The 25,973-nt window shown below is 39.3% G+C and overlaps 3 protein-coding genes across 5 annotated transcripts; 2 read left to right on the top strand and 1 right to left on the bottom strand.

Moving 5' to 3' along the window:
* Window positions 1-299: 299 nt before the first annotated feature.
* ppig (peptidylprolyl isomerase G (cyclophilin G)) lies at window positions 300-7,597 on the top strand. Of its 3 annotated transcripts, none has more exons than XM_040028143.1 (13): window positions 300-424; window positions 998-1,064; window positions 2,109-2,183; window positions 2,270-2,377; window positions 2,493-2,537; window positions 2,629-2,716; window positions 2,841-2,870; window positions 2,969-3,108; window positions 3,201-3,375; window positions 3,460-3,645; window positions 3,728-3,818; window positions 3,944-4,083; window positions 5,718-7,597. In XM_040028143.1, the coding sequence occupies exons 2-13, from the start codon at window positions 1,004-1,006 to the stop codon at window positions 6,700-6,702; spliced, it is 2,124 nt and encodes a 707-aa protein (XP_039884077.1). In that variant the 5' UTR covers window positions 300-424; window positions 998-1,003; the 3' UTR covers window positions 6,703-7,597. The 3 variants fall into 3 exon arrangements, with proteins under 3 accessions (XP_039884077.1, XP_039884076.1, XP_039884075.1); XM_040028142.1 differs by having other exon boundaries at window positions 300-447; XM_040028141.1 differs by lacking the exon at window positions 300-424 and adding an exon at window positions 483-919.
* Window positions 7,598-9,436: 1,839 nt separating this feature from the next.
* On the bottom strand, window positions 9,437-14,441 carry ccdc173 (coiled-coil domain containing 173). Its single transcript, XM_040028144.1, has 9 exons — window positions 14,182-14,441; window positions 13,619-13,815; window positions 13,308-13,481; window positions 13,017-13,222; window positions 12,756-12,912; window positions 12,545-12,684; window positions 12,243-12,435; window positions 11,490-11,654; window positions 9,437-11,404 (listed from the first exon to the last, which is right to left on the bottom strand). Exons 1-9 carry the CDS (start codon window positions 14,228-14,230, stop codon window positions 11,051-11,053), a joined length of 1,635 nt encoding a protein of 544 aa, XP_039884078.1. The 5' UTR covers window positions 14,231-14,441; the 3' UTR covers window positions 9,437-11,050.
* A 3,152-nt stretch (window positions 14,442-17,593) lies between these two features.
* On the top strand, window positions 17,594-24,764 carry phgdh (phosphoglycerate dehydrogenase). The gene is made up of 12 exons (XM_040028140.1): window positions 17,594-17,890; window positions 19,639-19,790; window positions 19,878-19,943; window positions 20,042-20,096; window positions 20,285-20,383; window positions 20,470-20,602; window positions 20,694-20,842; window positions 20,942-21,094; window positions 21,972-22,110; window positions 22,379-22,506; window positions 22,601-22,823; window positions 23,525-24,764. The coding sequence occupies exons 1-12, from the start codon at window positions 17,753-17,755 to the stop codon at window positions 23,677-23,679; spliced, it is 1,590 nt and encodes a 529-aa protein (XP_039884074.1). The 5' UTR covers window positions 17,594-17,752; the 3' UTR covers window positions 23,680-24,764.
* The last annotated feature ends 1,209 nt before the right edge of the window (window positions 24,765-25,973 follow it).

The following is a 25,973-nucleotide window of genomic DNA, read 5'->3' as shown; positions in this document are numbered from 1 at the left end:
AGAGCTTCTAAATTGTTAATTATTTGTTAGTCATTCAAAATGTTACTTGTTTACAGTAACCAAAACATTGAACCGACCGTATAACAAAGTAGCTCAAATAAAGTAGAATTGCTCAGTAACATAAAATACAATATAACAAGACAAAATTGCGCAATAAACTATGGATATGAAGTGGTCGCAATTTTTAGCAACATGAAACGGCAAATGTAACTGGTTTTATGTCATTGCAGGAAAGTGACTCGGCAGCCCAATCGAGCATTTGGGCCTGCCAGGCCAGTTTCAGGGTAAAAATGGCCCTGGGCGCTGACCGGTGCACGGCTCTGGAAACACATTGACGTCCTCGCCGCGCCATCTTTAGAAAACACTGAGCCCAGCACTGAATGAAACTTCATTTTGCTTGTTTGGGAGAGCTGCTCGCCTTACGGTGCGGTATATTCGGTTTTCCAGGTGATGTACTGTTGCGTCAGTCTTACTTTTATGCGCCGTTTAAACTTGCTGAAAATGTACCGCTCACTTCTTGCAGTAAATTCTATGTACATGTCTGCGGCTAACGATAGGTGACTTGCTAATGCTAATGCTAACGCTAGGCCTGCCGTTAAAAAGATACGGTGGGGGGGCGTGTGAAACTGTAACGTGAAGGTCCACGTTAGTGAGTGTGTGTAAGCGTCGGTATTTGTTATTTTTAAGCATGAAAACGTGTGTCTGCTGTCCGCTCAACCAGTCGACCGATACTTAATCGCGCGGTTAGCTAGCCGAGGCTAATTTGCAGATAATGCAGCTGCTATAAGTCGCATGGGAACTGTATCGGTACTTTGTTTGTATTGATATCATGCAGGCGAACAGAACTTAAGTGAACTTTTATGTTACATTTAAAGAAGCCATCCGTATGTTTAATTTCTGCTCCTGAATGAAGTTACTGGTAAGGTCTTAATGGTCAGAGTGGGGGTTGTTCGATGTTCTGTCATCCTTGTGTTCATACCTTGTTTCTCATTTTCAGGTGATCATGGGGATCAAGGTACAGCGCCCTCGCTGCTTCCTTGACATTGGAATCAGCAATGTACTTGGTAAGAAGGAGAAAATTCTGGCTGCTTTTTGGTACTTTAAGCCTTGTGTGGTTTACCAAGAAAACACACGTGGTTTATTTTCTTTCGGTCTTCTTTCAGTTTGTGGGGGGTTTGCCTGTACTGAATAGAACAGGGCAAACAGGAGGGTGGGAAGAGAGTGAGGGGACAGACAGCAAGCTGTTAAACCCAAGTCCCCTGCAGTGAGGACTATAGATGGGTTGCATGATCAACCAAGTGAGCAAAACATCACAGTTAATTCATAGTCTGAAGATGAGGTTAATGCTGACCAAAACAAGCTAGTCAGCAGCTGGCAAAGGGAAAAATATGGATGTCAAAAAATGTGACAAGTGAAGGCAATAATCTTTAGCTTTGTTCAACAGTACTCTGTAATCTGCCCTTAAAGACATGAATGGGGTAGTAAAATGTTTCAGTATATGAACACTACACACGGTTTATTAAATTTGCTGAAAATAGCCTCAGTGTAGTCTGGAACTACATCAATGCCAGTTTATATTATATTGTCAGATGAAAGCTCCATCAGGGTTCAACTTGCACACATCTACACAGTCCTTTTATTAACATTATTTCCATTTTCTGTTCAGATCCTGAACTCTAGACCAGGAAAAACTTCTTTTAGAAGCGCTAGTGGATGTTATATTATTTTTTTTGTGCATTTTCTGCAAGAAAGTGAGCAGTCTTGTGTCATCACAAATCTTACCATCCTTACTATTAATTAAGGCATTTGATGTGTACTAGTAAATTTAAAAATTAATTACTTTTTGTGCACCTATAACACCTGTTCTTTTGTAAAATGGGTGTTTGTATAGATTAAATTATAATGATGAAACTCACAGACTGACAGTGCAGTGAATGGATGCATAACCTCGTCTGTTTTGTTTTTCTCTTTTTCTTGTTTGGTTTAAAAGATTATTGTGTTGTGTGATGATTAACTCGGTGATTTACGTTTCTTGTAACCACTGATCAGTGTGCTCCATTGTACTTTACACAGAAGTAAATTTCTCTGATCTCACTGTCTCCTCACAGTTGGCAGAATCGTGGTGGAGCTGTTTGCAGACATCTGTCCCAAAACTTGTGAAAACTTCAGATGTCTCTGCACAGGTGAATGAATTTACTCAATAAAACTATTCCACAAATGATGACAATTAACAGCACAGGTTATTAATCAGATCTGTGGTTTGGTCCAGGTGAGAAAGGCATTGGGAAGGGAACTCAGAAACCGCTCCACTACAAAGGATGCCTTTTTCATCGAATTGTAAAAGACTTCATGATTCAAGGAGGAGACTTCAGTGAAGGTGAGTTTACAGGACTTGTAAATTTTATATTCGACATGGAAGGATGGTGTTACTTATGAGTCAACAGATTTTTTTTTCATGGTTCATGGTTTTTTGTTTTGTTTTTTAATCATAGGTAATGGAAGAGGAGGCGAATCCATTTACGGAGGCTTTTTTGAAGGTAAAGAGACCACTGTGAATGCCATCAGTTATTATCCAAACTGACATTGGCTTCAAGATGTCAGTACAATCTTCTCCTTTTCCCCCCCCAGACGAAAGCTTTGCAGTCAAACACAACAAGGAGTACCTGCTGTCAATGGCCAATCGGGGTAAAGATACAAATGGATCCCAGTTTTTCATGTAAGCAACATCTGTTCCTACCTGTAATTGACCTCGTGCATTATTAGTTGCATTTCTGAACTTTGAAAGTGATTAGATGCTTCTTCTTTTTTTTCCCCTTGAATGTCCTGCTTTCACATCTCAGAACAACAAAACCTTCTCCACATCTCGACGGGTAAGTGCCTCCCAACTACATTTTGAATTATTAATTAATCCCATTATGCACAATGCACGCAGCATGTAATGAGGCATTGCTACCACTTATTTTCTCAGTGTGCATGTGGTTTTTGGTCACGTGATCTCTGGCCAAGAAGTCATTCAAACCATGGAGAGCCAGAAGACGGACCCCAACAGCCGACCGTACGCTGAGGTGAAAGTTTTGAACTGTGGAGAGCTCATCCCCAAATCTAAAGGTGTGTTTAAATAAAGTATATTCAAAGTTTTTTGTTTGTTTGTTTTTAAATGAGTTTCAGTCATCATAATAATGCTGTTTATGTTGTTGCAGCAAAAAAAGATGCAAAAAAGAAGAAGAGGGCCTCATCAAGCTCCAGCAGTAGCTCCAGTGACTCTGAGAGCTCCTCAGAGTCGTCCTCCGAGAGCGAAGAGTCAGAAAAAGAATCCAAGAAGCGGAAAAAGAAGGCAAAGAAGCAAAAAGAGAAACAGAAGGAGGACAAGAAGAAGTACTTCATTTATTTTCACCTTTTCACTGTCTGCTGTGTAAATGGCACCAAGTGTCTTGCTACTGACCCACAAAATCTTTACAGATCAGAAGCTGAAAGTGCTGAAGAGAAGGAACAAGATGAGTTGGTTACATCTACAGTGCGTCCTGAAGAAATCCCACCCATCCCTGAAAATCGATTCCTTATGAGGATAAGTCCCCAGATAGCCCAGAAGCCAAAAGAGGAGGTTAACAAGGATCAGCGAAATAAAGACGAAAGACCAAGAGAAAGGTGTGTTTGAGAGTCAGCCAATATCACAAATATCAAAAAGTAATACAGTTTGTTTCATTTTCACGCCTTCCCTCACCTACAGTACTGGTGCAGCTTACAACTCTCAATCAACATATCACAGAAGACTCGTGATGACTCGATCTGGCAGGAAGATAAAAGGCAGGGGTCCAAGGGTAGGTGGACCAAACGTTTTGCACACTTTACGTCATACAGCAAGATTTATTTATAACAAGCTTTGTTTTGTTTTTACTTATGCACAGGCATGTTGAAGATGCTGATTTATGTTTCTCCCATCTAGAGATACCGGACCCCATCACGCTCTCGTTCAAGGTCTAGAGATCGTTTTCGGCGCAGTGAAACTCCCCCACACTGGCGACAGGAGATGCAGCGTCAGAGGATGAGGGCAGTCACAGGAGAGCGATGGATTAAGGGTGACAGGTAAGATGATATCACCTAAAGTCAAAGATGTTGTAGAAGTTCCCTGTAGGCAGGACTTTTTTTTTTTTTTTTTTTTTTACTTAATCCACTTTAAAGCACTTGAGAAGAAATTTTTGTTGGGCTCCATATTTCAGATTTAAAAATCATACATTGCAGTGTGCATGTATGATTTTTATGGGTTTTTTTTTTTTTACGGTCTTTGCATTGCTTTATATTAAAAAATATAAAGCAATTGAAAGGGCAGTAAAAAGGTTGTGAACACTGCAAATGGATCCTGCCAATCAGCAGCTTTAGCTCCATTTCCTCCTAAGCTGGTAAATATTGACACCTCTGCTGTGCACCTAGCAGAGATGAAGTGTTTGTCATAAAACGGAGAACATGCTGAGCCTTGAGCCTTTGTACCTGAGATGACCACAGACAAGCTGTTGGTAAACTGCAGTGACCACTGAAAAAGCATGAATATTTAAACTGTTGGAATATTATTCCCAACATGTATGATTTCATTTCTATAACACTTTTTAAAACTTTTAAGGGCCTAAACCATTTCTTTTGAGTTACAGTACCTTTGAAACTCTTAATACATAAAGATGTGACAGACTTTTTTTTTTTTTTTTTTTTTTTAGTTAATAAATGAGCCATGTGAGTGGCTTTTTCCCCCCTCAGAAATGACAACTCAATTTGACCACTCTCAAAACCCTTAATCAGAATTACTTTGCAGGGCAGGGAGAGTCCTGCTAAATCATTTTTGTTTCAGATATGCACATGTTGTCTTGAGGTGGCTTCCATCACTCTGACTCGTCCTATGAGTTTTGTCTGTTAGAAAAATTAAATATTTTCAATCCCAAATGCATACTCAATATGATTATTATTGACATACACAACATAGAGTTACATGTGGTATATGGTGCATACTTAATAATAAAATTCCCATATCATATGATATCCCAGTTTCAGACTGAAGAAGTCACTTAGCTGAGTGAGATGTTTCTCCCACTAAAAATGATGCATCCAGATGAAATTACCTGGATTACTGAGCAGGCATCAACATTATATCACATGGTGCATGTACACTCACTGGCCACTTCTTTAAGTACACCTTGCTAGTACTGTTGTACCCCTTTTTACTTTCAGAACTGTATTAGTTCTTCTGCAAGGTGCAGGTCACATTCCTCAGACATTTTGGTTCATATTGACATGACGGCATCACACAGTTGCTGATTTTCCAGCCTTACGCCCATGATGAACTTTCATCACGTCCCAAAAGTGAGATCTGGTGACTATTTGAGTACAGTGAACTCATGATTTGATGATTGAGCTTTGTGACATGGCATGTTATTGTGTTGGAACAACCATCAGAACATGGGGTACACTGTGCTCATAAAACGACAGGCATGGTTAACAATAATAAGGTGGGCTAAATACACTCAATTGCTGTTATGTGATTGACAGATTATATATTAGCAGCTAAACAGGTGTACTTAATAAAGTGGCAGGTGAGTGGATGTGCACTTGATTATATAACAAAACAGAAAAGTTACTTTTTTAAAATATTTTTTTGTCTGCCAAATTGATGTTTTGTCTAACTCCTAAAGTTTATTATTGTTATTATTCTTTTTCTACTATTTCTTTTACAGAGGTGACATGAATGAGGGTCAGGATGAGGCTGCTAAAGCACAGAAAAGAGAGAGACGGACTTCCAGTTCAAAAGCTGAACATACAACTGAGGGTAAAAAAGACAAGAAAACTCGATCTCATAGATCTAAAAGTAAGGAGGAGGATACTGTAGCGAAGGATGAGAAGCATGATAAACACAAGGCAAAGAAAAAGGATAAATCCCATAGTCGCAGTAAAAGCCGAGAAAAGAAAAGGTCAAAAAGCAGAGAGAAGAGTCACAAGCACAGAAGTGACGAGAGGAGAGGTCGCTCAAGGAGCAAAGATAGAAATGTTCATAAGAAAGAAAAGGAGGCAGAATCTGATCACAGTAAAGACAGAAATAAGGGTCATGAGTCTGACAAAAAGCATAAAGAAGACACAAAAGGTAGAAATGGTGAGAGAACCAGGACAAAGTCCAGAAGTAAAGAGAGAGCTGCCAAAAAGGATGAGCACAGATCAAGCAGCAGAAACAAAGACAGAGGTAGGACTTCAGCATCAAAAGAGAGAGAAGAAAAAAGAGAGAAGGACAGAGAGAGGGGCAGAGAGCGCAGCAGGAGTCGGGAAAGAAGACACAACAGTGATAGGGAGAGTAAGAGACAAGGAACATCCCGGGATAAAGAACATCGAACAAGAAGCCCAGACAGAAGTAAGGCTAGGGACTCGCACAGAGGCAGGCGCTCGAGAAGCAGGAGTGGCAGGCGAGACCGAAGCAGGGATCGATCCTCTCATAGAAAAGTCAGAGACAGAGAGGCTGCCGGCCAGAGGAGGAGACGCAGTAGCAGCAGCTCTGAGAGTGACAGAGAAGAGAAAAAGAAGAGTCATAGGAGCCCAGATTCTAAAAGAAGAGACAAGTCCAAAGACCGAAGGAGCCCGGCCAGCCAAAGACCAGACAGTACGAAAGGCAAAGATAGAAATGATAGCAAGAGGAATCGGTCGGGGTCTAGCTCCAGCTCTGACAGCAACTAAACGCGCAATGTTCTTATTTTCTACAGCGTATATGTAGTACGCAGCGTCAGCTTTCCATCTACAGTGGGGCACAATCACAGTCCTCATACAGTACAAAATAAACAGTTCTGCCAAAGATAACATGACTGTAAAAGGTTCCTCAAAGCTAATTACTTGACTGTTAAATAACTGTGGTATTCAGATAACAGACTGTAGAAAAGACCTTAAATAAAAAGGCTCATACCTGAAGGTGCAAACTGTAGCATCCTCAACCTTTGGCTGAAGTTTGGACTTTATGGGGATTGTGGGTTTGTCCACCACTGAGTGTGTAACACAGTTAACTGGTAGCTGACATTTTGGAGCCATTCTAGAAACAAAGGATTTGTAACTACAAAGTGTGTGTACTGCACAGGCAGGGCTGTAAACGTACCAGGTATTCTTCTAAATTTTACATTATTTAATCGCGTGAAGTCAGATTGGAGGCAGGTTTTCTTTTTGTTGTTGTTTTTTTTTTTTTCTGAATTTTACATCATGTGGTAAATTCTGTAATTCTGTCTTGACTTAAAATTTTCTCTGATTTTAGTTTGTTTAAAAAAAAAAAATTTTTTTTAAAGAGGGGGAGAAAAAGATTTTGAAGGTATCCTCGAGTTATTTTAATGTCAATCAGCCTGGAAGAAAACACTCGTGTCTTGCATGCTCATCTTTGTCATTGTGTGTCAGATTATGTACACCCATGATGTTTCTTTTGTTTGTTTGTTTTTTTAACCATTTCCTGTAATTCTGTTGAAAGAGAAAATGTTAATGCCAAGCTGTTAAGTATAAGATAAAAGCAGTTTGTTTCTGTTCTGTTTGGTTCAAACTGATTTTAAGAACTGCTGGAGTGTTTGAAGAATTAAAAGGCTCTGTTTGATTTTAATTAATTGTTTTTTTGTTTTTATTCGTTAAGCGATACCGTTATTAGTGAGTCATTAGTGGTTGTATCACTCTGTCATTGCAGTGGAAATCCGTTCCCAGGTTATTTTTAGTTTGGATGAGTCATCTTTCCATCATTTCAAATAACAAATTCTGAGTGATGTGCTTTTGCTCCCTTCAAAGCAAGGGAGTATGAATTCTGTTTGTCTTAGTCTAGTGTCCAGTTTTCAAGATATCATTTTCAAATTTTGTGTGATTGTTGTTGCCATAACAGCTAAAGCTGATGTAATTTTTTTTCCCTAAAATGTATAATCTTCAACCTTCAATATATAGTAGGCTTTGGGGAACATGAGTACCGAGATTGGCCAAGCACCCTTATTCTTAGCACCCAAGGTTAAAGTTGACCTTAAAAAAACAAATTCTAGAAACCATATCAAGTACTATATAAAAGGGCATACAGAGGGCTGTGTAACACACTTTTTGTATTATAATACAATGCCCCACAACCTCACATTGATACATTCATGCAACGTGAAACTTCGAGTATCTTAAAATCTCAAGTTTTATAGTTTATATAGCTAAAGTTTGAAGCAGAATTGGCTGAAATCATATGGGTAAAGATTATAAAATGCACTTTTAGTATATAGTGCTTGAAGGTCAAAGTTCAGGATCATACTAATTATGAAAAAGCTTAAGTTTCCTTTGGATCATCTCCAAACTTCAGAGCAATATATTAGTTATCGGGGCGCATAAGCACGTTCCTTGTTTGAGCTCTTTAAAACGTTGTTGTTTAAGTAGAACATATGACTTCACAATGACACAAAAAGATTAATGTACTACACTACATTTCTATATTAACGATGCTGACATCAGCATAAAGCAGCAATGTTTTAGTGTAGCCCTTTCCCTTCAAGGCAGTGGTCATGTGGTTCCCACAGTTTGTGTCGTGGCCCCCTAGTGGGATATGAAAGTACTGCAAGTAGGGCACAAGAGGTTGTGGGAAGTCTGGGGCCCATCTCGGCTGTCATAGAGCAAGACAGGCACACGCTGGACAGATTGTCAGTCCATCACATGGTTACCTGTGCTCAGATGAGCTAGTGGATTCAAGCCAAGGACCTTCTTGCATTGAGACACCAAAGTGAATTACTCTTCTGTTCCTCAATATATTAGTTATATATTAGTTTAACATTGCCATTAAATATTCACATTTTAAAAATACAGGACCAGCAAAACAGTGGTATGAAAACATATTCATTCCTGATCACTGACTGTAGATAAAAGTTATTATACTGTTATTGTTTCTGATCTATTTCTGAACTTCAACTCTGCTTGTATTTTGTCAAAAACTAAAGGGGAGCAGTCGCTAACAGCCAGTACCGTAAATAAACTCATCAGAAGATCAAAATTGACCAATGAAAAAACAAAGAGAATATATTAAACTTGGACAATGAACAAAATTGTCTTTAAAGTTGAGGTTGAGACACAGAAGATTTCTATATTTTGAAATAAGCCATGGCAGTCTCAACCTTGGTAATGATGGCTTTTTACCACTGGTCTCATTGTTTAGTGGATGTTTACCTTGACTAAAACCCTCAAAACTTTACGGTTTATTAAATACAACATGGGCTCCCTGGACGCAGGGAGAGTAAGGAGGCACAATCAGTATCAAGATGTTTTTAGCATGTTTGAAAGCAGGTTCAAAAACCTCTGAGCAGATTAACTCTTGAGTTTTTAGTCCCAGAAAACCTGAGTATGTTGTCTCTGAGTTCAGCTCGTAGGCCATCATCAGTGGACCTCCGTTACTAGGATTCACCATGGCAACAGATAAATAAAGATCAGAGCCTCTATTTAAAATCCAGTGGACTAATACGAATCTTAGTGTGGTCCGTGACATTTATATTAAAGAACCGGATGGAAGAAAAGAGCTTTGTCCACTTAGTGATAATCACAGACAGCTTCAAATACACAGTGCAGTTTACACTCATCATGATAATTTGGGACTTTTATTGGTTTCTTTGAACTGTTCTTTTTACAGGTTGAAATGATCGTGCAGCACACATCTTTAATAACCTTAAAAAAACAAGAACTGAGTACACAAGTTTGAATTTAATTTAGATTTGTCTAAACCACACAGGGTCAAAATTATACATGCACCCCAGCTAATCTTTCTTAAATGTCCCTTAGCAAGTTGCACCTCAAACAGACCTCAAGCTGCAGCTCTACAAGCTGAAGTTCGCTTAAAATGGTTGGTTTCCTGGCATAAATTTGTTTTTTTAAGTATAGTTCACAGATTTTCAATAGGATTCTGGTCCAGACTTTCAGAAAGCTATCCCAGAAGCTTAATGCCAGCCTGCTTTATTCCTTCCAACACTGGTTTTTATGTGTGTTTGGGATCATTGTCCTGCTGGAACACCCAGTTGTGTCCAAGTTTCAATGGTCTAGCTCTGAATTTGAGATAAAGTTGAAGAATTTGTCAATAATCGTCCTTCATTATTCTATCCACATTGTGCAATGTACCAGCACCACTGACAGCAAAACAGCCAGAGCACGATGGTACCACCGCCATGCTTGACAACTGGTACAGTGTTCTTAGGTTTTACTCCTCGAAACATACCTCTTGTCATCTCATTCTTTGTTTCATCTGACTGTAAAACTTTTTTCTAGAAGGCATTTGGCTTTTCGTGTGGGCAACTGCAAATTTCAGTTCAGTTTGAAGGTGTTGGAGATGTTTGGAGCTTTTTTTCTTGCTTGTCACCCTCTCATTTCACAGGAATGTAAAGCTGTCTTCGATGTGGACATTTCAAGCAGTTTCTAGACATGAGTATTGGTGGTTACTGGGTTGATGCTGAGCATTTTAACAGATTTCATCTAATCTGAGGTAACAGTGTGGTTCTTCACGCAGACCATGGCATTGTGTGCTATATCTGAAGAGCTTGCACTTGGGTACAGTTGTTTGAACTGATGATCCTGGAATCTGCAGTTGTTTAGGAATGGAATGGAGCTCCTTGGACTTTGCCATTGTTCTGAGTATTGGTCAATCCAATAAGTGCTGTCAAACAAATCCTTTCTATGTTGGCAAAGAGAAACTTCCAGTTTTAATCAAACATGTTCACTAATGAACGGTCTTGTGAAGTTAAAATACATTGTAGAACCTTCAACAGCACTTATTAAAAGATTTAAGTGATTGTATGTATATACTTGAATCTTCATTTTTTCCCTGTCCAAATCTGACAGGGACAAAATGCAGGTGACGTTAGGGCGTTCGGGATGTGAGACCGAGTGTTTCGGCTGATTCAGGTGTAGGAGGGGTTTGTGAGTTTGTTCATGAAACCTGATAGCAAGCAGGTTAGGTTCACACAGCCTGACTCAGGAACAGTGTTTCCCTCATATCAGAGTTAACAAACTCACACTTACTGAACCTGCTTTCTGGAAGTGCACTCAAACTGGATGTAACCTATCACCACGTGAATCCAAGTCTTCTCTTGGCATCCTGAACATCTACAGCTTCGTGAAGCTTTTTGATGTTCTGGGTGGCCAATGACACGTATTTGGGCATCTGAGCTCCAGTGTGGTCCTGAACAAGGTAACTTGGCCTGACTCCACTAAAAACAGGACCGGACCCACCTCCGATCCCTTCCCTCGCAGCTTTACAAAGTGGAAACACGTTTCGCTGAGCCTCTGCTGCAGCGTTGATGATTTGCTGTGAATACTGCTGGAAGCGGTTTTCCTCTTCAGCGATGAGTTCTGCACTCTTCACGTCAAACTCATGTTCCTGTTCTCTCAGCTGCTGAAGTCTGGCACCTTTTTCAGCCTGTATTTGCAAGGCAAAGGCAAACGAGTTTCAGTGAAGAAGGTGCAAATTTTCTGATTAAAACTTAAGTTTTGGCCGACATTACCATTTGCGCAGCATTGAAGTCTTGCACCTCTCTTTCTTCTTCTCTGATTTTCTTAACCTTTAGTTGCTGCTTCTCAGTAAATATTCTGTCAGCCTCTTTCTTGGCCTGCAGTGCTTCTTGGGCCTTCTTCCTCTCTATTTTGTCCTTCTCCTCCTTCTCTTGTCTCTGGTAAAACAGTTTGCATTACACACATGATTAAATTTTGTCAGCAACAATGTGGATTTCTCTACACAGAAAAGACACATTGGAGGATATATATACACTGTGATGGTATATTGAAATAAATAGAGCTTGTGTACCACTTTGGAATATTTAAACATCTGCAACTCAGGGATCTTCTAACCCTAACCCATGTAGTTTACGAGCACCCAAAGCTGTTGAGCTCATAAATAAAGCTCTTAAGAAGACATGGGAAAGTGATTTAAGTCTGAAACAGGATGAAAAAGAATGGAAAATAATGTGTACGCGCAGTAAAAGGTATTTAAGGTACGACTTATTCAATTTAAGATCATGCATTGCCTTACTTTCTGTATACTGTTGAATACCATTATAAATGTGTCCATTAAAAATAAAGAATGCATTTACAACGAGACATTTATGTGATGAGATGTGTTGGGGCAGGAGAGAGGATTGTGGTTTTTTTCTTGTAAGTTTAAATAAAAACTGTTAATTAGGGGGAAAAAATGGCATGACATTAAGAAAAATTGGACTTAGAGGAAACACACTGGATGTTACATGCTCGGTTTGAGATACCATTAGCTCTCTGTGTACACTGATGGACTTCAACATTGCAGCTTTCTTCTCATCCTCCTCCAGTTGCTGCTGCGCCTGTTTTGCCTCGCTCTCTGCGACAGCCTTTGCGATCTTCTGCTCCTCGCTGACAGCTTGCTCCTGCTGTGTGACCGTCAGTTTGTTTATGATCCTGTCTCTACGTGTCTGGGCCTCTCTAGAGAAGAAAATGCATACGGGTATCCATTATATTTAAGAAGATGTAGCACTGGAGATACTTTGATCCAGAGCTATTTATTGATATATACTGTTTTACTCTGTCTTACCTAAGCAGCTCTTTTTCTTTTTCTTTGCGTAACTTGATGATTTTTTGCTTAGTAGAGAGAAACAGTTTCCTTTGCTCCTCTTCAGCTTCCTGTTTCTGAGCATCCGTGGCTCTTACGAGGTCTCTGTTGGTGATATGCTCCTGTAAAATGCATTAAATAAACTTAATGTCCAGTGAACTAAATACTAGATAAGATTCAGATATGAGCCTACCTGGCGAGCTTGCATGAGGCTTCTTTTCTGATTTGCTTGTCTTTCTGCCTCCATCCTTTGCTCCAGCTGATGCAGCGCTTGGAGACGCTGGATTTCGTCTCCATCCTTCTTGCTCTCCAGCTTCTGTCGCTCTCTCAGCAGCTCATTTTCTTTTATTCTGAGGAAAAGTAATCATATAATTGTCATTGTCCTGGGGTTGTGGTGTTTTGGGGATTTTAAATTCTTAACACATACAGCTGGAGACTGATTGTTAGGTCTTACTGGTTTCTCAGGTCTTCTGCAGCAACCTGTCTCACAAGCTTCCTCTGCATTGCCTTCTCCTGCTCCTGTTTCGAGGCTTCATCCTCTCTAGTCTGTACCATATGCAGAAATGCTTTGTCCACATCTATATTGGCACTCTTTCTTCTTTGTTTAAGCTCAATCTGAGCATCCCTCTCCTTCAGCACCTCTGTCAGCAGGAGTGCACTCTGTGGAGGAAGTAGTAATCATTTGTTAGGTGAAATTGTGCAGTTTTATACACAAGTGGCATAATAATGCACAAGCGAGACTAACATGTAGTCCTTTGACTCTGTCGGTTTGACAGTAGAGCTGAGTCTTGGCTTTTTCAATAATCTCCTTCCGCCTCTGCTCCTGGTATTTTGCTTCTTCTAAATCAGCCAGTCTCATTTGCTCCTCCTCAATTTCCTTTCGAATCTTCTTTTCCTGCAGCCTTTTCAGCCTTTGTCCCTGTGACAAGACATAAGTGTACGTAAGATGCAGTGTGTTTTTGTCTTTGTGTTCCAGCTCTTTTCAACCTAGTAAGTGCACATGACTTTATTAGTATAAATCTAATCTTAGGAAATGTCTCTCAACATGGAACTTACATGGAGGGTATCAGGCCAAAGTTTCACCACCTCCTGTGACTGCAGGTGTAGGTTCTCTCGCTGTTTAGCTGCCTCTCTTATTCTCTTCTCTTCTTTATTAACCCCACACAGTTCATCTTGAATCCTCAGCCATTCAGTCTTACTTAAGACAGTAACATGTCGGAGGTCTGGTGGCTGCATAGCTCTAATGGCTTCATCTGCTGACACATTAATAAAGAAATTACCACTGGAACATGTGCTACAGCAACCACTGATCACACCAAGGTTCCTACTACGTCCCTAGAAGATATTATACTCATATAGAGAAAAAACCACAACACCCCACTTGTAAAATAACTGACTTTCATAGTTGTACTTCTTGGTTGAAGTGAAGTGAAGCAGGATCTTGGAAAGACTTTCAAAATTTAAAATCAAAAGCACAAACAAATAGCTTAAATAAATGAGCATTACATTCGGCTCCATCTAGAGTTTTTGGTTCAATAATGGCTTAAAACGGCTCTGGTAGCAAAGGTTAACTATATAACTACACATAATAAACTTTGAAATATTTGTTTTGCTCTCACCATTCTTACTAGCTCCTCTACGACGGCCGTACAGAACCACCGCTGCCATTCCTATCGGATGGAGTGGCTACTATTATAGAAAATAACGTCAAACACAAAAACAAAGTAAAGGTTCTCTTTTCTTTTATTATAGTTGAAAGCTGGCGTTCGTCAGACTGCCCGCTCTACGTAGCCTGAGTTTGTTGCGTGGTATCCAGGCAATGACGGAACCAATCAGAATCATCCTCTGAATACTGATAGGCAGAGCCCTCGGAGGGTCAGCGGGGCTCAGGAAGTGATTAGCCGGAACACCGGCAACTGGAGCATGTGAATACAGAGAGAAAGCTCTGTTTTTCTCAAATTAGTAGGCAATAAATCCATTGATCTACAACAGTATTTTATACCGCAGTCAAGTGTATATATACACACTCGTATACACTCTGAATTCATTATGTAATAAACTAGGGAAAATGAATGGCGTGACACACGTTTTTTTGTGATCTTTCCTCAGTTATACACAATTTCTGCATGGGGATGCATGTTCAGTTATCTCACTGACACCAAGAGGAGAAAAGTGGTTGTCCACACTTAGAAAGAACAATCTTGTCTATGGTTTAAAACAACATCAAATATGTAAATTAATTTTTTCTAAGCACCACATTTGTACTTTGTACAAATTTGGGTTTTTTTTTCTTACAAACATAGATCAGAACCCTGTGAAGTACAATGTTTGGTTTATTAAAAACAACAAGCAGGTAAAGTTTTTCTCATTGCAGTCTTCAGGCTGAGTCCACCTGTGATTCACGTACTGACAGTTAGGGCTCAGTTTTTATTACTTTTACTACTCTGATGTGTCAAAATATGCCCACTGACAAAGCCTGTAGTTATGAAAAAATGTTAAAAGAGTAACTGAAAGTAATAGATGAATGGTTCATAAAGTTTTTATTTACAGTATACTAATTAAAGATGATGGGAAATCTGATGACAAAGATGGAGTCTCTGATTTGGACATTGATTCTGGTTTGTAATAGGACTCCTGGCAATTTCAGATTAAGTCATTTTGTTGTCTTTACTCTTGTTTAAGATCTTGGTCTATGAAATCCATTGTAAAATCTGGTCCTTTAGGCATATGCAGCTGTGTGATCATGACAGATGTGCTAAATTTACTGAGCCAGCAGTGAAACATGGCCTGTCATGTGCTGCCTAATGAGTCAGGTGATGAACAGTGTCTGTTGAATTAAGACTCGCCTGACCTGACTTACTGTTAAATGGGGAGAGTTATGGACCAATTTGATCTTTAGGTGATCACATCTCTCAGATCCTTTACTTTGCTACTTATGTTTCAGCTGTTATAGTTTATACTCAGTTATTTGATAGAGTTTTGAAGGTTATTCTGAACTGTGTTTCATACAAGGCTATGCTGGTAAACTCTGAGAAACAAAATATGGATCTAGAAATAAGCATAATCAACACCTCATGATTAGAATTTGTTTTCAATTTGTAGCAGAGTTTCACTGAACGTCGAAGACAGGCTAAGAATAATATTTTTCTACTGTTTCTACTTAGTAAAGGTAAAGTACTTCATAGTACTTACAAACTAAAGATGTATCCCTTTCCAGCTATGAATGCGGTTTATGTGTTCACTTTTATTTGCAATCTTTCAGTTTCATTTTTTCTAATTTGTACAGCATACAATTCATATATTATCCCTGGTATAACTAAAAACTATGCATCGTTTAGAGTCTCGAGTTAGGGATTGGTGTATGGATAAGCTACACTGAGTAACCTTAATATCATCTGATAGTTGCTATACTGCTTGTATTACATTTAATAAGCCATTGCTGCTCTATTGAACTTACAATATTTTACCTTTTTATATATTATTTTTTATTTCAGTTTACACTCATTTCCCTTCAGTATATGTATCTGTTTAGATTAGTTTGATACTTATTGATATATTTTTGTCCTATTCTGTTTTATTCAGCAACATATCATTCTACTTATTGGCACTATTTCTTATATGTATTGTGTGTTTGTCTTAGTTTTTAACTGCTCTAACAAAAGCATTTTCCATCTTTGCCATAAAGGAAATATATCCTATCCCATCATATAAAATAAAATCTAGCAATCAGTTAAAGAAAATCTCAAGTTGACAAATAAAAGTATGTACAAAATAAAACACCCTATCCAAATAAAATCCAAGTCAATAGAAATTTTTAAATGAGGATTTCATTTATCAAGGGAAAAAAGTTTACAAGCCTGGCCCTATATGAAAAGGAATAATGAATTAACTGTGATAAACCATTGATTTTGGAAAGTTAAGCTTCATTAGCTAATACGAAGCCTTATTGCTGCCAGACTTGTTGAATCCAGAAATCACTTAAATAGAACCTGTCTGATAACGTGAAGAAGGCTAAAAGCTCTCAAAATCTAAAGAAACAGCTGAGAAACAAAGTCATTGACATCTATCCGTCTGAAAATGGAAATGAAAATTACTCCAAATGACTGCGTTCTGCTGTTTCAGGTGCTTCCATGACATGACTCCAGGAGGTCATAAAATAATTCAACTGCAGGCCTCACCTGCCTCAGTTAAAGTCGGCATTCATTATTTAATAATAAGAAAGAGACTGGGTAAAAAAAATATCATCCATGGGAGAAGTCCAAAGAGAAACGCACCGCTGAGCAAAAAGAACACAAAGGCTCATCTCACATTCACCAAAAGAAACCTTATACAATATGAGTTTAATTTATATGAAGCTTTGAGTCCCGTTAAATCTGACATAAAACTAATACAGCATTTAATTTAAAAACAAAACAAAACATCACATCAGCATGGTGGTGGTAGTGTGATAGCCTGTGGCAGGACAGTGATATGAAGCACACCAGCAAGTCCACTACTGAATGTCCCCAAAAAATAAAAGGAAGGTTAGATGGAAGATTGAGATGCTTTGACCTGACCTTAAACTGGCTATTCACACCAAACGTCTCCCAGTGTGGCTCATTTAAAGCATTTCTGCAAAGAAGAGTGGGCCAAAATTCCTCCATGTGAAATGTGAAAGACTCATTGCCAGTTATCACAAAAGCTTGATCGCAGTTCTTGCTGCAGAAGTGGCACAAGTAGTTATCAGGTTTAGGAATAGCTTTTTTTCACTTAATAGTTTGAATTATGGTTTAAAAACTGCTTTTTGTATTTACATGTATGTGTGACAAATATGCAAAATAATAAATAACGCTGATCCATTTTAACAGGAGGCTGTTGCTAACCTTGAACCAGCACTACGTGTAGTCTTACAAACCAAAAGCCAGTATTAGCCTCAGTTAGAGTACTTCTGCACTTTTATTTTGAATGCAGGCCATTTCCAGGATTTCCAGTATGCATTGTTCGGATTTGACTTTCTATGCTTTGAGAGCTGCAGGCGGATCCACGTAGAAAGGGGGCGTCTTAAATCAGAGACGACCATTCAAAACCGGCAGAAGGAAAAAAAAAAGAAAAAAGAAGCAACTCCCCGATCCATCCATCCATCTCTTCTCCCAGATCACTCAGCACCCACCGGTGGCCCACCAACGAGCGACCCGCAGAGAAAACACCAAGATGGCCCCGATCTCCATCAAAACCGTGCTGATTAGTGAAAGTGTCGACCCTCGCTGCAAGGCGATTCTGGAGGAAAATGGCATCCGAGTCACGGAGAAGCAGAACATGACTAAGGATGAATTAATCGCGAAGATAAAGGTAGTAATGGCACTCTGCGTTATATTGCGTGATTTCTTCACATGCACCCGCTGTTCGGGTTTATTTTTTTCTTCCTACCAAGCAGGTTTCTATAAAGTTTAGTCTAAAGCCGCTTTCGCTCTAATCGGTGCGCATGTGCCCCTGCACGCCTAAAAAAGTTTTTGCTGACTAGCAGCCGGCATTTTTTATTCCGTAACACAATTCAACCTGACACGTGTAATTAAATGATCCCGACAGCCAGTTAAAAACTGATTTATTCGGTTAGTACCGCCCATTGTGAAGCTGATGCAACTCATTCGTGGTGTTGTGACTATTGCCGCACGGTCAGACCTCCTATCTGCTGCAAGTGCATCGGGCGGCCATTGATTCCACTTCTACCCCCAACCCAAACTATTCCATCAATCCCGCATTTTCTCCACAGAGCCAATGTGTGTATGTCTAAGAATATTTGAACAAATTCAATTTGTCAGATTAGAAATAATGAGCTGTTCTCATATAAGCTGAATGGACTGTACAGGGCTGGCAATAAAACTTCTGGTGCCCTAAATGACATGAGGCCCCTGCAGGGGTGTCTTAACATTATTGTACACCCTGGGGCTGTGAGCCTTTTGGAGCCCCCATAGTCCAAAATGTATTTATTTTTAAAAATTTATTTTAGCCTATTCTCAATAAACATTTCAATGTTGAATGACCATTGGATGGCTGTACTTTCTCAGCATCTAGTCTTAAATTAAAAAAAAAAAACATAGCTCTGAGATGAAAATGGACTGGTTGTGTTGCTTAAATAATGCCTGTACATCCTTGTTGGGCTTTCTAGCAAGAAAAAGCTTCTGTTCAAGAATTTTTAAATGATTTATTATGCTTTTGTCCTCTAGAATAAAATAAGTCAAGAATATACACCACAAGGGTAACTCAAAGTGTTCATCTCTCACACTGAGCTAACTTATCTAATAACTGGCTGCAACACAGGCTAATACATCAACATGCAACAAATGGGATAGAATTTACATGAAGATCAACATAAGCGGCTTAAGTGTCCTTTATAGTTAATAAGAATAACATTTGGTAATAGTAGTGTGTGTGTGTGTACATGAACCAACCTGTTTGGCACTCTGCTGACAACTATTTAGCAACGTTATCAGTCAGATGTCATTTTGCAGCCTGATCAGTTTTGAATGCTGCAGTTTCAACCATTAAAAAAAAAAAATCTTTAAGATCTTTGTTTGGTTTTTTTTTTTTAGCTTTTTAGTCTGTATTTAGACAGGAAAGTGGAAAGAAGAGAGGGAAATCTGAGAGCAGGAAAAAGACACACAGTGAATGGTCTTGAAGCAGATTCAAACCCAGAACTTGGCACCTGAAACAACACCTGTCTGTGTCATGTCATGGGGCAGAGAGATAAAATCACATTTTATTGTGGAAAAAAGTTATTTGCATGGTTAACAGGTGTCCCCCTGGCAATGGGAAACTATAGAAGTCCATGTTACATTGTAACAGGGGAAAAACCCCACTATAACCTGTCTTGTAACATTTCTGGCTGGACAGAGGTAAATTATTTGGCATAAAACAGGCCAAAGATCAGTGTTAGAAATGAGGAATTAATGAGAATTATTTAGTAAGTATATCATATCCTGGCATAGGATTTTTGACTGGTTCACAGTTTTTATGCTGCTCAAAATAACTGACACCCATTGACTCTGTGTGAACTATTGGGTGTATTTAAAACAGCTCTGCTTCTTTCTGAATCTCAGGACTATGATGGCCTCGTGGTTAGATCTGCAACCAAGGTAACAGCTGATGTTATCAGTGCTGCTAATAATCTCCAAATTATTGGAAGAGCTGGGACCGGTGTGGACAACGTAGATGTTCCTGCCGCCACCAAAAAGGGCATTATTGTCATGAAGTAAGCCTCCAGTTTAAATGCAGATTTTCTTCACTGTGCAGTTCCAGTATACCACTGACTTTACTTTATAACTGTGTTTTTCTGCAGCACACCGAGTGGCAACACGATCAGTGCTGCTGAGCTGACATGTGCTCTGCTCATGAGCCTCTCAAGGCAAGACGAGTCATGTCATTTCTGAACAATTGCCGAGAAGCTCTGTGGTTGTATTTGAAGTGCAGTAATATTCCATTATTATATTGATCTGTTTTCAGAAATGTGCCACAAGCAGCGATGTCAATGAAGCAAGGAAACTGGGATCGCAAGAAGGTAAAAGCATTCTCGCTTGCTCTCCAGTGTGCTGTTTGAACGGCTGTTTGCACTGGGAGCATCAAGCCATTACTGTTGCATGGTTGGCTCCATTGTCCACTCAGTTGTGAATAATCAGATGGGACACTTGGATCTGTGTACTTTGAGATTTTTGGAGGTGGGTCATTGTTTTGCTTCCGATTTTTCAGTTCATGGGCGCAGAGCTGTACGGCAAAGTGCTCGGAATAGTCGGACTTGGAAGAATAGGAAAGGAGGTCGCCTCGAGGATGCAGTCATTTGGCATGAGGGTCAGCATACGATATCTGCTCACAGTTACTGTGATATTTAAAATAAACAGACATAAAAAGATGACAGGTTGTTTTCTCCTTAACAGACTATTGGCTATGATCCAATCACTCCTCCAGAGGTGTCAGCCAGCTGGGGAGTGGAACAGATGTCTCTGGAGCAGCTCTGGCCCCAGTGTGACTACATCACTGTCCACACTCCTCTGTTGCCCTCTACTGTCGGTGAGCTAAACACCAATCATATGTCGGTCGATTATAACGGTGGCGCAAAGTCCATCAGCAAGATGTGGAATTTCTCTTTGATGTTCCCAAGGTCTGCTTAACGATGAAAGCTTTGCCAAGTGCAAGAAAGGCGTGAAGGTTGTGAACTGTGCAAGAGGGGGCATCATCGATGAGGAGGCTCTGCTCAGAGCCTTGGAGTCTGGACAGTGTGGAGGAGCAGGCCTTGACGTCTTTGTGGAGGTTTTTCTTTTTGTCAAATTGATTGATTGACTTTATTTTTATTAAATAAAGAGATGTTGTTGCTTAAATTTCACATTGTATTTATGTTTTTGGCTACAGGAGCCACCTAAGAACCACTCACTGGTGGAGCATCCCAATGTCATCAGCTGCCCTCACCTGGGAGCCAGTACGAAGGAGGCTCAGGCTCGCTGTGGGGAGGACATTGCCCTGCAGATCGTGGACATGGTGAAGGGAAAGAACCTGGTCGGAGCAGTAAGTCCTACATGCTCGTCTTAATACTGTGTTTAAAAAATAACTCCTCAGACCAGAGTTATAAATTTGCTAAAGGGCTACTGAAGTGATTGTTTGGCGGATTTGTGTAAAATGAATCGCTAAAGAAGCCTAAATATTCTCAAGCTTCAAAAGCATCACTATCAACAAATCAGACTTCATACCCACAGTTATCTGTACAGGAAGTAGTGGACTGTTTTACAGACTGTCGTGCAGCAGGTCAGTAGAAAACAGGAACCTAATGGATATCACAGCAGTGGTTATTAGCTTTCTTTGTCAAGCCAGGCTTTCTGCTTCGGGTTCTGTCCACACTTGCCATAAAGTGGGAATTTGATGCATCATTTCACTTTTCATCTGCACCAAATGGACAGCAAAATATGTCAAGTATTATCAGATAAGCAGATGATTATAAAGCTGTGAAGAATATAAAAAATAAAACTGCAGCGCTGTTTCTGGAAATAAGACAAGCGAGCAATGCTTGCAGAAAACCGTCAGTCTCAGGAATTTGTGAGTTAAATTTTTCTTTATTTCTTTTACTCCATGTGCCGTCAGTGCTGCAGTTTATTTTGAATATGACAGCTGCACATTGGACATCTGGAGCTTTAAAACTGATATATTTTATTGTTTGTTTAGTACAAAAAACATAAAGCAAACAGTGGTGATACATACAAAGAAACAGAGACTGAGCAGGAAACAGTATCAGTAGATAATCCAGTTTGATCACATTTGGAGGGTGTTGGTAAAAAAAATTATAAAAAAAAAAAAGCCCTCAACTAAAATAAATAATTATAACCTTTTTTTTTAAAAAAAGAAAAAAGAATGATTTTGTAACAGATTTTAAACTGTTCTCCTTATGCAGGTAAATGCTCAGGTCTTGGCTAGCACCTTCTCCCAGGAGTCGCAGCAACTGATTAAACTCGGAGAAGCCGTTGGATCTGTTCTTCAGTCTTTCAGCGCGTCGAAGAAACCATTCAGTCACGTTCAAATTACTACACAAGGTAACATTTCTGGTTTAACCAGTTTCCTGTAACCAAGTGACCTCAAGGAGAGTTCATCTCATAGGAAGGAAAAATACTAGGAAGCAGTTTTTCTTCCCTCTGCTGGTGTCACAGTGAAACTGTCCAATCAGTCGTGTGGGCTTATAAGCTATTATAGGAATATAATTTATGTGTAATTTCTTTTGTCTTTTTTTTTTTCTAAAACAGTTTTACTTTAAAATATTTTGCCTGTAATTAAAAGCTTTTTGCACTCTGCTCAACAAACCAGGGGATTGCATGAAGTCCTCCACTGGTTACATGACTTCAGCTGTGCTGGTGGGCTTACTCAATCATGAATCGGGATGTTGCCCGAACCTCATCAACGCGCTGAGCTTAGCTAAGGAAACTGGAATCACGGTACACCGTCAATTTATTCAGGCAAATAAAACATGAGAAAAACAAGTGGAATATATGTCAAATAAATCTTTTTCCTTTATCTCAACTTCTTCAGGTTTACCAGGCCCACTGTGCATCTGCCGGGGCCGCTGAAGGCGTGTGTAAGGTGGAGATTGCGGCCAATGGCTGCAGCTACAAAGCCAGCGGTTCAGTTCAAGGTGGAGCGCCTGTCCTCCTGGAGCTGTGCAACAGCGTGTTCAGACAGCCCATCTCTCTCACTGGAAATCTGCTGTTCTTTAAGGCCCCTGCGAATCCTCAACTCCTGTCCTCACTGGCTGGTAAGAAAATGTAGACATCAAAACTATAATCTGTGAATATAAAAGATTTCACTGTACACAAATGGCCTCCACAGTCATCAAATCTCAGAGCAGCTTTGGGACATGGTGGAAGCACAGATGTGCTGCCAACAAATCTGTAGCAACTGTGCAATTCTATCATATCAATACTGGTTTGTTTCAGCACCTGTTTGAATCCATGCAACAAAGTATTAAGCGAGAGAAAAAGCAGGTCCAACCCAGTAGTGCAATAGAGTCGCCACCTGCTGGACAATAGATAGAATGCACAAACTCTCCCTCATTGTATATTCAAATGTATATTCAACATTCACAATCAGTAACTGAGAAAAGTTTCTTTTCAGTCTTTTACGAATTAATTTATGACTTCCATTAGTTCCATCAGTTTTGGAGGCAGTAACCTTAAACACAATATAAAGAGTCAAAATTGTTTCTCACTTCAGAACAATTAAATGGAAAGTTTAGGTTGGTGGTAGATAGTTTGCTTGTCTGTTAAAATGTGTGTCTGAAAACAAAGCATGCATTCTTGTTGTTTTTCCTCAACTGCTTCTTTACGCACATTTGTTTTTGAGTTTAAATTTAGATGAAAGCTGGCCCTGAGTTGTGAGAACTAAATTGTAACCTTCACCATGTTTCTTTTCTTTCCATTCACACCTATTTTCTCTCTTCAATTGTTCTTTGTTTAGGAGTGTTGGCCACAGAGGGAGTGGAGATTGAGTCTTTCAGTGCTCCTGCAGACCGCTCTGGGGATCTGTGGTATTGTGTGGGGGTGTCCTCTCTCTTGAGAGATCTCAGTGCCTTGAACTCCGTGGTGAAGGATGCAGCGCAGCTCAGCTTTTAAATGACAGCGCAAAGCACTTACAGAGGCACTGAATAGCATTCAGGATGTGAGATCTGTAACATTTTCAGGAGCGTCTAATATAAATGATCCGGTCTTTGTGTTTACAGCTAACAACTTGTTCAGAAGTTGCAGTTTAAAACCTGCATTTTATAACATTCCAGTGTTTAGATGTTTTTATTAACTTGTAGAAGTAGAAATTAAATAAAAATGTTCGTTGTACGCTGCTCAGTTTGTTGTATGATCCTTTTAAAGAAGACTTTCTAATTTGAACGCCTTATATTTTAATATTTTAAAAATGCTTCACTACACAGCTCGAGTTCAGTACGACAGCCCTTCAATAATTCCTCTATTAAAATGTTCAATGTGTGATTTGTGTCGGTTCTATGGGGGTTTTTTTGCCCCACTGTTATTAATATTTGGTAAGATTACACAGTAAAGGGCTGCACAACACATCCCAGAGCTAGTGGCAGAAAGCTGCTTTGTAGGTTGTAGCAAGCAAGCAACAACACAACTTTTTTTCACATGTAAATCTGTTCCTGTGGCATCATGGAAATCTCACTCACTTTAGATCATCTCATCTCACTACTTTCCACTTCTAAATAAGAATACATTTCAGCTCATTGTCTCAAAACAGAGTAGCCAGAAATAGGCATTTACTTTCTGTAGACCTTCAGAAAATATGAGTCCTACCACATGCAGTGCATATGCTCAGTTCTCTGAATCCTTAAGCAAAGATATATTTTACTCCATCCTCCCAGAAAACCACAGTGGATGCCACAGTAGTGTATTTTTCAACAATAAATAAATAAAGAGATTAAATAATGGAATCTGTGGAATCGTTGCATGAAAAACTTAATTCAATCTGTGTCCGCTGCCTAATCAGTCATGCAGTTAGTCCAGCCTACACAGCAATCTGTTTAATCCACAGCAAAGCGCTATGGCTTGTGGTAAATGTCAGATACAACAGTCCTTCTGCATCCATATATTGGATGATGGATTTGAAACAAGCATTTCACATTTGGATTGTTCACTCTTTAACGACCTGTTGTCACTGATTTTCAGTAAAGTTTTTGTGTAATTTTGCATACCTCAGGCTTTTCTTCCTCATTTCCCTTCCTTAAGAACGACTTCTTGACAGCCACCTTGAGACGATTTCTAATGTCACCAGTAGATGGATAAACTTTAGGACCTTAAGCATCTCTCAGGTCCTGTGTCAGGTCTTTGCTGTTTTCCCCCCCTTCTTTCTTAAGAACATGACTTTTAGATACTGTTCGTCTGCTGAACACAGGGTTTGATTTTTTTAGGCCTGCAAGCTTTTGTTTGTCCTTTGCTTGTCCAGTTTCTTAATTTTTATTAAGGACACAGTGAATAGCATGCTGCCATATGCCATTTTTTTTGTCTAATAGCTCTTTAGAAATCATGCTGTTGTTGCAATGCCTGTCAAACTGTGATGGAATTTTTCATAGATTCAACTAATGGAACAAATTAGGTGTTTGTACGATAAAGTGGCTAAAGATACAATTTATAATTGGTTCTTTGCTAAGTTGTCTGTTATGTGTATACACAACACTGGTTCATCCCTTGATTAAGGTGGCTTTTTATGCTTGAATGATTCATATATCAATGTTAAAGTGCTTAACAAAACAAAACAGAAAATCTCTATGAAAATGGTGAGGTACAAGAGCTGGACTGAAAATAAGTGAAAAAGCAGCCAATGTGCAAAGGGCCTTCAGAAAGCAGAGAGCTATCCCCTAAGACCACCTGAAACAAAATTACAAGTCTGGCTCATTGGAAGCAAACTATAAAGAAGTTAGCTCAAGTTTTTTTGCACGTTAATATAAAATTAAACAATTTCACCCGTTCACACAGACTTACTACTGTGTTACATAAAACCGGTTATGATGTTGTAACAAGAGACAAAGTGCGATTCATTTTGAAAGATTAATTCGATATTTTACCTCAGTTGGCTGTTTTATCAACATCAGTCGTTTGATTTATAAGTTAAACGTTCAGAAAATACTGAGTGGGACCGTCGCAGTGCTCATTTTAACAACAGTTAAACGATAGAATAAATTCATGAATAAAATCCTTCATTGGACTAAAAAGAAAAGAAACAGCATGTCTCACGGAAGGTAACTTTTTTATGAACATTTATGCAAAACAGTTGCCAGTCAAATCACTTAGCCATTAAGTTATGCATTGAGTCCAGTCTGCACCGCTGTCCCCTTTAATTCAGCATTAAGCGTTAAACTCTCAGGTAACAGCAGTGACCTGCCTCTCTGTTGCTTTGTAAA

This window comes from Simochromis diagramma, unplaced genomic scaffold (genome assembly GCF_900408965.1).
Source record: "Simochromis diagramma unplaced genomic scaffold, fSimDia1.1 OVJJ01000343.1, whole genome shotgun sequence".
In the NCBI taxonomy this organism is placed as follows: domain Eukaryota; kingdom Metazoa; phylum Chordata; class Actinopteri; order Cichliformes; family Cichlidae; genus Simochromis; species Simochromis diagramma.
Note: the sequence above shows the minus strand (reverse complement) of the source record. Positions and strands in the feature narration are given on the sequence as shown.